General features: G+C 41.1%; 1 protein-coding gene across 1 annotated transcript in view; it reads left to right on the forward strand.

The window, feature by feature from the left end:
- Positions 1-7,415, forward strand: part of LOC126418502 (odorant receptor Or2-like) — a 37,123-nt gene extending 29,708 nt beyond the window's left edge. The window contains exon 5 of the mRNA XM_050085290.1: positions 7,315-7,415. Coding sequence (XP_049941247.1) covers positions 7,315-7,371 — 57 coding nt within the window. The 3' untranslated portion in view covers positions 7,372-7,415. The remainder of the gene's footprint in view (positions 1-7,314) is intronic.
- The last annotated feature ends 5,052 nt before the right edge of the window (positions 7,416-12,467 follow it).

Here is a 12,467-nt window from a genome sequence, read left to right on the forward strand (position 1 = left end):
ACCCTTTTGTGACGTGATTTGCTCATATCACTCGGCCACGAGTGATGCAAACGCTTCGAGCTGCTCCGCTGCCTTCACCGCTCTACGTAACATAAAATGAACACTATTTCGCAAGTGTTAGACGTTTGCCACTTGCGGCTCTATTTTACAACGCTTGAATAATTTTCATTGATTTTCAGTGTGCAGTTCTGATATGTAAATGCAAGTGATGCACTGCAAGTTGAAATATGAAAAGGACAGTTAATAATTACACTCACAGCAGTATGAGTGTTGTGTTACTGCGCGTTGTTTACTCGGTTGATCGAAGTTACATCACTCTGAAAATTAAACTATATTGGTAACCGGCTTTATGCTTACCAAAGCAAGAGCAGAAACTTACTCAAGGTGCGCCACAACGCTTTCATATGGTCGGACGGCGCACTTCGATATGCGGCCGGTGGCATGCGACCGATAGCCGCTGTACAGGGAGGAAACCCTAAAGCATCATCTGCTCGGTATGCGGATATTTGCCACGCCGGACATTTGCCACAATTTTACCTGCTCCGAAGGGTTGGATCCCTTGTCTCCCCCTCCTCCTCCTCCTCCTCCTCCTTATCGCTTACTGAGCCTTTCCGCAGGTTTACTTAACATAGAGCCAGAACCTCTTTGGATTTTCCGCCACATTTCTAGAGAGACTTTCGTTGTGGAAACTATTAAATGCATCTCGCATTGAAATCCGCATCATATTTCGAGCCTCAAAACTACGCCAATCTTGGAGATTTTGCCTTTTTCGGTGCTCTTGCAGCAGCTTTCTGTTGTGTGTTGTGTACCATGGGGGATCATTTCCGTCCGTTATTAATTTATTGGGTGTGAATCTCTCGAGTGCTGTTGATACTATATCTTTGAACTTAAGCCACATATGGTCTTCACTTACATAGTTTGGAATGATTGGAGACTGTCTCTTAGACAGACGTCAACCGAATTTTTAGTTGCTTTTATAAATAGATATATTTCGCGTTAAGTTTTGGTGAATTTCTTTGTTACGGAATTGAGCCTCGCTACGACTGTGTGTTCACTAATCCCTGTATCCGTCGTGATGCTCAGGATTATTTGTGGCTAAGAGGTCAAGTGTGTTTTCGTAACCATTTACAATTTGAATGGCCTCGTGAACTAATTTTTCAAAATAATTTTAAAAAAAGCGTGTAGAACTATTACGGAAGTCGTTTTATATCTACAGTAGGGTCTGAAAATGTATTTTTGTCAACGTGCAGGAGGTAGACTGAAGTCACTGCCAACTATAATTGTATGACGAGGGTACCTATTTGTGATGAGGCTCAAGTTTTCTTTGAACTGTTCAACAACTGTTTTATCTGAGACCGGGGGTCGGTAAAAGGAGCCAGCTATTAATTTATTCCGGTTGTCGAATATAACCTCTGCCCATACTAAGTCACGGGAACTATCTGCTTCAATGTCACTTGTGAGCTGGAGCACACATTAAGTTGTCCTTCTTGTTTCTGTTGTAGTGCAGATCATTAGAATTACGGCTTTTCCCCCTCCTAAACCTAGGATGCTTTCTCTGTGACCCTGTAAATACCAGAGCTAAACAATGCAGAACAACAACGTACGTTAAGGCATAGCATTCTGTATTCCTTCATTTTCTTATTTCTAGCATTTTAACATTGTACGTCGACTTTAGATGACATATCAATCATAGACGTTCTTATCTCTATTTAGTGAACGTATTTTCAGTCATGTTTTGAACATTGTCCCTCTACACTTTATTAACTAATATTTCGCCGCAAGGAATATCGCATTTTAGAGAATAAATTATTATGAAGCATGTCGTTCTTCTTTTCAGTCATTCATACACCCATTTCTTCTTTCCTTATTGTCTTTTGGGCATGCAGTTGTACTGATTAAAGTAGGCACAAATCCAGTGGTGAAAAAGAAATGAGTAGCGTACATTCGCAATCTCTTTACATCGTTCCTTTCTTGTTGCTCCCATGGTGATTGTTTCTATCGCAATCAGTAAGCGTGAAAGGAAGCTACCGTACAGACAGAGGGATGTATATTTATACTTGACAGAACTAATTACATACTGACATCATCGTCGGTATTGCTTTCGTTTCCCAAAAGTCATAAATATTTCGATTTCGGAAAAGAAGCTCTGTATTTGGGCAAGATGTCGAAGAAGAAGGTCCCTTACGTACTGGTTGTACCGATAAGATGTGGAGACGGCGGTTTGAAAGCGAACAGAATTAGTACGAGGAAGGGCGTCCCTTACCTGAGGGATCGCTACTCAAGCTACCTGGCGAAGAAGCAAGTGTGGCAAATGTCCGGCGTGGCAAATGTCCAGAATTCATCTGCTCTGATCTTGGCGCAGTCTCAAGCTCTTTCCCAGATATGTTTCTGAAATTTTCTGCTATTACTGGTGTGTGATGAAAGCTATCATTCAGACTCCATCAGACTAATACCTTTACCAGACACCTGAAATACAGTTTAAAAAATTGAAGAGGTAATAGACCCGAACTCGCAATGTTTACCATTAAACCAGGAGCATATACAGCTCTGTATCAGCTCGAGTGGAAGACAACACATCCTCCGGAAATTTCTGCATGCTATAGTTGCCCGATCGTGCAGTTGGCTGGAAGGGCAGCCGGTCTTATTGGAACTTCAAGTGAGTGTCTGGCCTAGAGCTCTGCAGTGGCCGGCATCCTGCTAGGTTCTATGTCTAAGACTGTAAGCTGAGTGGCCACGCTATGAAACTCCTAGCCACCTATCCACACAACTGCGTCATTTTTGCAATATGAGTTATGTCACACATTAGTTGTTGTGATAAATGGCTTATGGGCTACATCGCGGCCCTGCAGACCTTATGTTTTCGCCTCCCAGTAGAGCAATGGGTCTTTAAACACGGAACAAATCGTTTCCAATGGTAGACAAGAATTTCGGACAACTGATTAATAAAGTACGATATCGCGGTCAGGGATCACCATCGGTGCTTTAGGAAGCCACCACTGGATAAATCTCCACTTCGTATTAATATCATTAACAGAGAACATGGTCACAACAAACTACTGTGAAACTCCTAGATAGAATTATTCTGCTGGTGGAACGTTCAATGATATCCTGCTTTAATTGATTGTCTGCTTTTTACATTCCTCTGTTATGAAATGCTGAAATGACATTTCAGGCCAGCCTGTTTTGAGTGCCGTGTACATTTGGTTAATGTCTATAGGATTAAGTGCTGCCTATTTAAGTACAACAATCGTGGGAGATTGTTGTACGTGGACGGCTCTGTATCTACGAACATATGATGTTTCCTGGACGGTGTGTCAATCTAGTGACTGATTTTGAAATCACACGAAAGAATGAGCACTGCAAGCCTCCGCAAGCGGTTACTGGAAATTTTTACTGTTTCTGTTGTTTTAAGATATGAGGTGGTGTGCTGTGCAGCGTATGTAAATATTACGAATTCTTCTTATGTAAGTGCAGTATGATATGTTATCTATCTCATTACCTAGTGAGGGAGGACGGAGAAGTTACTACATGTCCACCTTTTGAGAATATTGCAATTTAGTCAGCTGTTTTACATTTTACAATTTTGAAAAAGTATTTATATTTTCTAATGAATTCTCTCATCAGACTGCACAGATGTTTGAAGTTTTTGTGTTAAACTTGACCCAAAATTTAAGTCTTACTAGTGTTGTCATATTTAATATTTTTAGATTCTGGTCCTTGCTTATACACCAACATGTCTTTAAAAAGTTTGTTGTAAGTGGAAGTCGACAATAATTAACGAAATATACATTCTTTTTCGTTGGTCATAAAGAACCCACAGCTTGGTAGTACACAACATTGAAAATGCATAGCTATTGCCAAGAATGTGCTAAAAGATATTTTCAGGTTCTGGGCCCTACCTCCATATCAGTACCCCTTTAAAAAGCGCCAAGTTAACTGAAGTCAACAGAAACTAACGAATCTAGTTTTTTAAACTATTTTTTGGGACTGGGCGTGGAGAAACCCATCCCCCTGGAAACATTTGTTGGTCACCAATGACTTGTATTTCAAATTGGTTTTACGTTGCGTGTAGTTTTTGATAATGTTTTTGTTTATTTGATTTCACTTAAAGATTATTGGTGTTTAGTACAATAATAATCTAACACACACACTACTAAATACAATACTCCCAAGATGTTTCTCGACTGCACCACTTTTATATTTGAACAGACTATTTGTCCCTATCTACATTACCTTGCTGTAACTTGGATTAGTTTCGTACAGCGGGGAAAAACCTTATTCTTCTGGAGTAATTTTTGTAAGTTCAGAAAAAGGTTGCAGCACAGATAAAATGAAAACTATCGTTTCTAAATGAACTAAGAAAATACGTTAAACATCTGTTACACCTTTGGCTAGAGGTAAAAGTCCCCAAAGTGTTCCGAGATGCAACACCCTCCCCCCCTCTCAAAGCGTGAACTGCTTTCTCAGAAAGAAAGATTAGTGTACACATTAATACGTGTTAATTCATTTGTCTAGAATAAAAGATGTAAGGGGGCAGAAATTAGAATTATTGGCATTTGCAAACAGTGTGCTGGACTGGAACTGGAATTAGGTTCAAACGATTCAAATGGCGCTCAGCACTATGGGACTTAAGATCTATGGTCATCAGTCCCCTAGAACTTAGAACTACTTAAACCTAATTAACCTAAGGACATCACACAACACCCAGTCATCACGAGGCAGAGAAAATCCCTGACCCCGCCGGGAATCGAACCCGGGAACCCGGGCGCGTGAAGCAACAACGCTACCGCACGACCACGAGCTGCGCACTCGAATTAGGAATCTTTCCTTTCTCAGGCAGTGTTCTTACAACCTAGATAGTGTCCATAATACACGCTAAGACCAAAAAGGTACCCACCACTGGGGAATTACCGGAATAAGATCAAAATCGGTAGATCTGTTATACATACGGGGGTTGAAACTTTAATAGTGGCAACTATTTATTTACAGCTCGTACTAAATAGATACGTGTTTCAAAGTGTTACTGATCTTCATAGTAGTCACCAATATTGCCAGCGATGTGGAAGTCGTAGGATACTCTTAGCAATGCCATTTGTGTTGACAGTTCGAGCGGCGTGGTCTATTGGCCGACGAATTTGTAGCAGCTCTCAAGCGAATGCTTCAGTTTAGAAATCGAGTTGAACTCACGAGGGCTTAAGTCTGGGGAGACCAGTAGGTGGCATAGCACTTAGCAGCCCCATCAGTCAAACAAATCAGTATCAGATGGCACTGTACGTGTTTGAGCATTGTCCTGCAGCATGATGGTCAGGTTCTGCAGAAAGCGCTCACTTCTGTCTCTATGCTGTTCATTTTTGGAACACAACCTAAGGCCATCTGGATGATTTATTCACAAGAAAGAGCTCCACAAATTGATCAAGTGAATAACGCGTTTGTGTACCTCTGGCCTTAAGGTAATTAGTTGTTCGGTTTCCCGCTGATTGATACAGTTGTCGGATGTCCTCCTGAGGGATATAGTGCCAAATTCTGTCCAGCTGGCGCGTTAGATAATCAAAATCCTACGCTGGTTGGAGGACCCAGCCCCTACTGCTTCAAAGCTTCTCAATTGGGGAGAATTCCGGCGACATTGCTAGCTAATGTAGGGTAGGATAAGTACGAAAACAAGCGCTGGAAACTCTTCGCAGCATGTAGGCGGGCACTACGTTGCTGACTTGTAAGCCCAGGGTCGCTTGCCAAGTCGGGCAATGTAACAGTGAATAGAATATCTTCGACGTACCGCTGTGCTGAAACTGTGTCACGGATGACAAAAAAGGAGGTCCTGCTATGAAATGACGTAGCACCACGGAACATCACAATTGGTTGTCGGGTCATGCGGCAGGCGTCTCCAGAAACGTCTTCGCTGGTTATAGGCGTTCAGTTCGAAGCGGGAGTCATCACTGACAACAATACCACTCCATCCAGTGCGATTACAAGGGGAAGACAATCCCACTCCAGTAAATGAGATTCCACTCCGAAGGGAGCTCTACTCCAGTCAGTGAGATTATAGGCCAAATATATGCCTGGAGATGGCCCGGACAGCACTGAGATACCAACGTGACCATCGCCCACCATACCGCCCGAAAGCCAGGGGTGATCGTCTGAGGTGCTATTTCATTTCATAATAGGTCCTCTTTGGTTGTCATACATAGCACCCCCATAGTAAGGAGGTACGTCGAGACAATACTCTACGTCCCATTTTGTTGCCCTTCGTCGCAAACCGTTCTGAACTTACACTTCACCAAGATAATGACCGCCCACCCACGTTGAGAGTTTCTGTTTTTTTTTTTTTCGTTCTTGCCAAACCCTACCTGGGTCAGAAGGGTCACCGAGTCTGTCCCCAAACGTCAACGTGTAAAGCGAAGTGGGCAGGGACCTCCAACTGTTTCGTGATTTTGACAGTCTAACCGGCTAACTGCCCAGAATTTCGCATGGTATGCCTCAGAAGCTCGCCCAGCAACTCTATCAATCCCAAGCCCCATAACTTCAGTACGGGACAGAAGTGGACTAAAACACGCCACTGACTTGCTCAGTTTGTGAAGTTCCTTCTCTTGACTTCATCACCCACTTTTCGCGAAACTGTACTCATTTGTTCGTCTGTACATTTGCATCACGTCTACCGATTTCCGCTCCATTCGGTTAATTCCCTTCCTCTGCGTCTTTTTTAACTATCATCCTTCTCCTAGCTCATTTACTTCTCCCCCAAATCGTCTTCCCCAGCTTTAAACAAATAATTTTTTCAAGGAGGTTCACTAAATTCTTCTTGAGAACAAAAATGTTTTTTGGAATCGAAAAACTTCTCCGGATCTACAATGGTTGCACAAAAATGGAGCTCTTCTTGAAAGTTAAGGTTTGAGTCTATAGGCAAGTCTCGAGGTCCGTCCTTTCAGTCCCGACAGTTTGGTGAATGAACGATTCATTTTAGATACAAGCAGGTATCGTTGTAATTTTTAGAATTAAATTTCATAAGGCACGAAAAACATTGAGGCATAAATTGATAACGGCGTTTTCACTTGTTTAAGCCAATTCCATGTGTGGAAAACGAGCCCCAGGACATTTGGCTCAAATGATTTGGGGAGGTCACAGAAAATCTAAATGTTGATGAGCAGACGGGTATCTGAACCGTCATACTCTAGCGCCGAATGTGTTCGCAGGCCATCTTGCACTGAGTCGCTAAAGACTTAGCTTCAGAAGACTTCACAACTATTTAACAAATTAAAACAGTCAGGAAACTCTACCACTGATTATAAATACTAACGCTTTCGTATTGTTTTGTTACAGTTGGTGAATGCATCCTACTCATACTACGCGCTCTTGGGCCAGATGAACAAGCGCTAAACACCGACAAACCAGTGGATGGGGAGCTGTGAAGATTGTGGATATGCTTATGCGCTCACTCCATTACGTCACCTGTCATGACCCCAGAAAACATACTAAATGCAATACTTCAGATAATTAGTAATAATATAATGTAGCTGTAGCATAACCAAATGAAAAAAATAGTTCTATAAGCACGTTATTCGTGTCCAAATGCAGTGGGTACAGTATGGCACCAAGCATCTGCGATGTACCGAATGAGACATTAGAACCATTTCGCGAAGCCTGTGCTTCGTGACAGACTTTTACTGTCGTCTCAAATCTTATTTTTTTGAACTAATTGTAGCAGCAGGTAATAAGCACGTAAACCCCAGAAAATACTTTTTACGAAAAATTTTTATTGAATGAATGTAAAATAGTCCACTTAGATTAACAAATAATGTATTCGTTACATTGGTTTCAAAATGAATGTGGTAAAATTGGATATTACAGAGGAAATTCACCTTACAATTTTGTGGTTCAAACAGTCTTGATTAAATAACACTGTTTTTCATTTACACATGCACCTGAAGAGCCCATCCTATCCTTTTTCCTGTGAAAAGATGTACAATGAATGTTTTAGATCCGTGTAATAATACTTAGTCCATTGTCTCTCCGATGTATAACTTAGATATGTACAAGTTATCCGCTACGGATTGATCCTGTGAACTGAAAATAGTTTTATTGGCCACTAGCTGAGAAAGCTGGCATTCCTTCATTATTTATTTATAGCTGTGGCTGAGACGTCGTAAGCGTGGAATTTGTATTTTACGTAAAAAGTTTCTTTCTGTATAACGTTTGAAGCAATAAGACAGGGAACATGAATGAAGAACTTGTTTGTTTCACTAACACGTAAGAAAACCACGTAGAGCTGATCATGAGAAAACCAGCTGAAACTAATGTCCACGCTCTCGACATGCAGTCTCTGGCCCTGTGCTTTCTTTATGGTCACGGCATTAGCACATCGTGAATGGTACTTTTTTATGAATAAGTGGGATTAGGAGTACTCAAATTTTCATCTTCTGTGAGAAGTAACTTCAAACCTCTGTCATAGTAGTATTCTGAGGAGCGAGAGAAGAAATGATGCTCTCGATAAAAGTTACGGAGTGCCTCACTTTTGGAACTAGTTTCCAAAGAGTAAGTTAAAGTCCGATGTTCTTTAACTGCAGTAGGTGTCGCCTCAGGATGCTCATTGGATTCTGGATACCTGATGGCCCTCGGTCTTTAAGTAATTCTGGTGCCTCTGGAGAGGCAAGACAGCTTTCTAGGTATTTTTATTGCTAAATTAAACGAAATAAAATTGTAGTGACTAGAGACCCAAATCACAAAGCGAACTTAACAAATTAGTTTTTCCTGGCATAGAATAAAATAAAACCTACCGAAAGTAGCAATCTTTCTTATAAACTGAACATGATCAGTGAATCTGTAGACCCTAACCAAGCAAATTCAATGTTTGCAAATATTCGTAAAGATAAGATTGTCTCCCTTAACTCTGTGACGGACATGAGCTTCCGATAATATTTCTATCACTGAGGGAAAAATAACTTCCCTAGGAAAGAAGTCAAATATAAATAAAACTTACCAAAAGAGCAAAGCAATATCGTTAAGGTAATATATTAATACACTAAGAGAAATCTTGCTAAGGATATTCGCTGTCAACTTGTATTCGTAAAGATATGATTCCCGTTCTTAATTCTGTGACTGACATATCACTAACTTATGGGCTAAACAATAACAGCACCATCTGTTGAGTCTTCGGTGTGTTACGAAATTTTGGTGACTACGCACTGATTAATGAACATCCGAACTATTAAGCCGAGCAGACGAGTCAAGATTAAATTTAAATTATGACGCTTTTTTTCATATTACAGTTTTAATGACTTAAAGCCTATACTTTGCCACAAGCTATGCTCAAGTTACCTGTGAAAATCCCATGAAAATATGTCTATATTATATGTGTGCGTAATTAAATTCTTTGAAAAGAATGGAAAATAAATATCCAAGTATCCCTCATAGAGATAGATACGTTTTACTAAACATAAACCCTATATAATGTATAGTGCGTAAGGGACCGTTACGTAGGTATAAAACTATTCAATATTCTAAGGCAGACTTCTTACGACACACAACCAGTGACATTTCTGCACTTCTATGACATGTTTCCCCATAAGAATAAATTGAGTGAGAGAGAGCTGCAGTCTAGGACAGTGTTTTTGTAAATTCATATTTTCTGTTTAAGATGAAGCGTTCATTGCACTTTTACTCCCAGTGTCGACTTTCCAATTCCGTTATTCCCACTTAGATTTTTGGAGTATTGAAAATTACCCGTGTGTTCTTTTTCTTATTCCACAATTAAAAGCTGTTTCTATATTAATAAATGGCATGAAAACATCCTCCATCTTGTAAATAGTCTTCACGGGTTAGCTGACGGATGACGTGCAAATTCCACAATATATCCTCGGGGCAACTATCCGATATCTTGAGGTGGTTGAACTTGCTGGTGGCTAGGTACGGCTGACGATATCCGGAAGCGCGCGAAGAATGTGCAGGCGAGGAAATCACGCATGCGGAATGATTTGCGGATAGATGGTGCCACACTCAAACACCCTATGCCGAATATCGCACAGCGGCCTGCTGCGCATGCACTGTACGCTATGTTTACTAACAGTGAGGCCAGAAGTTACTCACTAAAAAGCCCTTACCAGACCAGTGTTATGACGGGTGAGTAATGGAACAATCTAGCTTCTCTCGTCGTGATTTAGTAGAAACCAATGCAGGATTCCAGACTGTACTCACTTGAAATCCCGCATCTTTGTTGATGAGGTTATCAACTGTATTGCTTCGTTCATGAAGCAATCCCAGAAAGATGGTGCCGGGGATAAAACTTCCGTCTTTTCATAAATCATGCGATGTCCTGTATTCAGACAGTGTTCTGCAGTTGTTGACTTTTCCGGTTGGTGTAGGCTTGTATGACGCTGGTGTTCATCGCAGCCTTCTTATGGGTGTCTTTGTATCTTCATTCTGCTCCATGGATTGAACTCGTTTGAGCCTGAATGCATTACGTATCTGTCTCTCAGAAGTACCGTTTTGTCGGAACACTGTCTTCATATGTTGTATCTCTTCTGACAGGTGTTCAGGATCAGATACCACAAGCGCTCTACGAACTAACGTACGTAATGTGCTACCGCACCATGCAGGACGATGACAGCTTGTAGCCTGCAAATATAGATCTCTATGTGTTGGCTTGCGGTAGATACTGTGTCCTAAGGTTCCATCTACTTTCCTTCGTACCAAAACATCAAGAAAATGTAAAGTACCATATTTTACCAGTTCCATTATGAAGTCCATATTCCGATGGCGGGAATTTAAATGCTGAAGAAACGTAGGCAGGGTATCAACTCCATGTGGCCACACCACAAATGTAACATCATCATAACGCAAAAAACAAGAGGACTTGAGAGTGGCTTACTGCAGTGCTTTTTATTTAACGTCCTCCATAAAATAATTGGCCGCCACAGGAGAAATAGAGCTTCCTATGGTGACACACACCAATTGTCCAGAATATTGCTCACGAAATAATAAGTATGTTGAAGGAAGTTCGTGTTCAAATAATGCCACTATTTCCTCCTCAAACCTTTTTCTAATGAGCTCTAAATAGTTCTCCAAGGGCGGTTTTGTATATAAAGACACATCATAAAAATTTACAAAGGGATCCGACGACTGCAATCTAAGAGTTTTTAGCCAACCCATGAAATCCGCAAAGTTTCGAATATGATTGTCGCACTTGCCTACGAGAGGTCCCAATAGTGATGTCAGATATTTAACAACAAAATAAGTATGTTACTTACAATGGGACGGAGACGCACGCCTTTCTTATGGATCTTGGGTAGGCCATAGAGTCTGGGTGAAACTGCAAGCTGTTGACGCAAGCCTTTGGTGACTTGCGCTGGAATCGAGCTCTTTCTGATGAGTCCCAAAGTCTTCCTTTCGATCCTACCAGTCGGATTACTTTTTAATTTACTGTATGCAGGGTAATCGAACAATTTGTATGTCTTGCTATTATATTCTGTGCGTGAGAGAAACACAGTAGCACTGTTTTTGTCAGCAGGTAAGATGGCGATGTCTTGGTCTCCTTTCAGTTCTAGTAGAGCATTTCTTTCAGCCCAGATGATGTTAACGTTGGACCTCTTAGGCGGAACTCGAGTCAAGATGCGTCATGTGTCCCGCCTAATCTCTTCAGCGGCGTACCTATGAAGTTCGTCTCGGATTTGCAGCTTATTACGTACACCATTGGAAGTTTTGCTTAATCTATGCACATGCAAAGCAGTTTCGCCGCCTCTGGATTTAAACAACAAAGAGAAACACGTCTCCAGTCTGTGGGCGAAATTACGGCACATGTGATCACGAGCGTAAGGCGAGTCGGACAAACAGCTCACTGTCTTGAAGAGGTGAGGCAGTAGAAGATAATGGCAAGAAAATTACCAGCTACTTAACAAGAGTGTCCATATGATAGTTTGTAAAGAGGGGGGAGGGAGGCCAATGACGCGGGATACGGAGGATTTTTAATAATTTCGAAGATGAATTGCGACATTAAGTATCCATAAAAAAATTCCAGTTCTGACCCTGTTATAAACCTGCGTAATACCGACTTTTAAATCATTTTCTTGAAAGAAAAACACGTGATTACACTATAAATTTTCCTTTCCCTTAGAAGTATGGAGGGCCACTGTTCCTCCCTTGCCCTTGGTAAGCGAGAGATTTGCCGATTTGAATAGCAGTAGAAGGCCCCATAACTTGGTAAACAAACTAGTCATTTGCTGTCGGTTCATTCGCAAAGCTCTACAATAGTTGTTTAGTAATTTCGTGCAAATTTTTCCATGCGTGTTTCCCGACTTTATTCGCAAAAAGCCTGGCTTTAGGGAAAGAAATGTAGATACTGAATTTCGCCAGTTCCAGGGCAAATGGACGGAGGCTTATTTCTTTATCATGTGTAAAGATAAATCTCTTTGCTTGTTGTGATGTGAATCACTAGTTTTTGTTAAGGAATTATAATATGAAAAGACACTTTTCTTTGAAGC

This window comes from Schistocerca serialis, chromosome 9 (assembly GCF_023864345.2).
Source record: "Schistocerca serialis cubense isolate TAMUIC-IGC-003099 chromosome 9, iqSchSeri2.2, whole genome shotgun sequence".
Classification (NCBI taxonomy): domain Eukaryota; kingdom Metazoa; phylum Arthropoda; class Insecta; order Orthoptera; family Acrididae; genus Schistocerca; species Schistocerca serialis.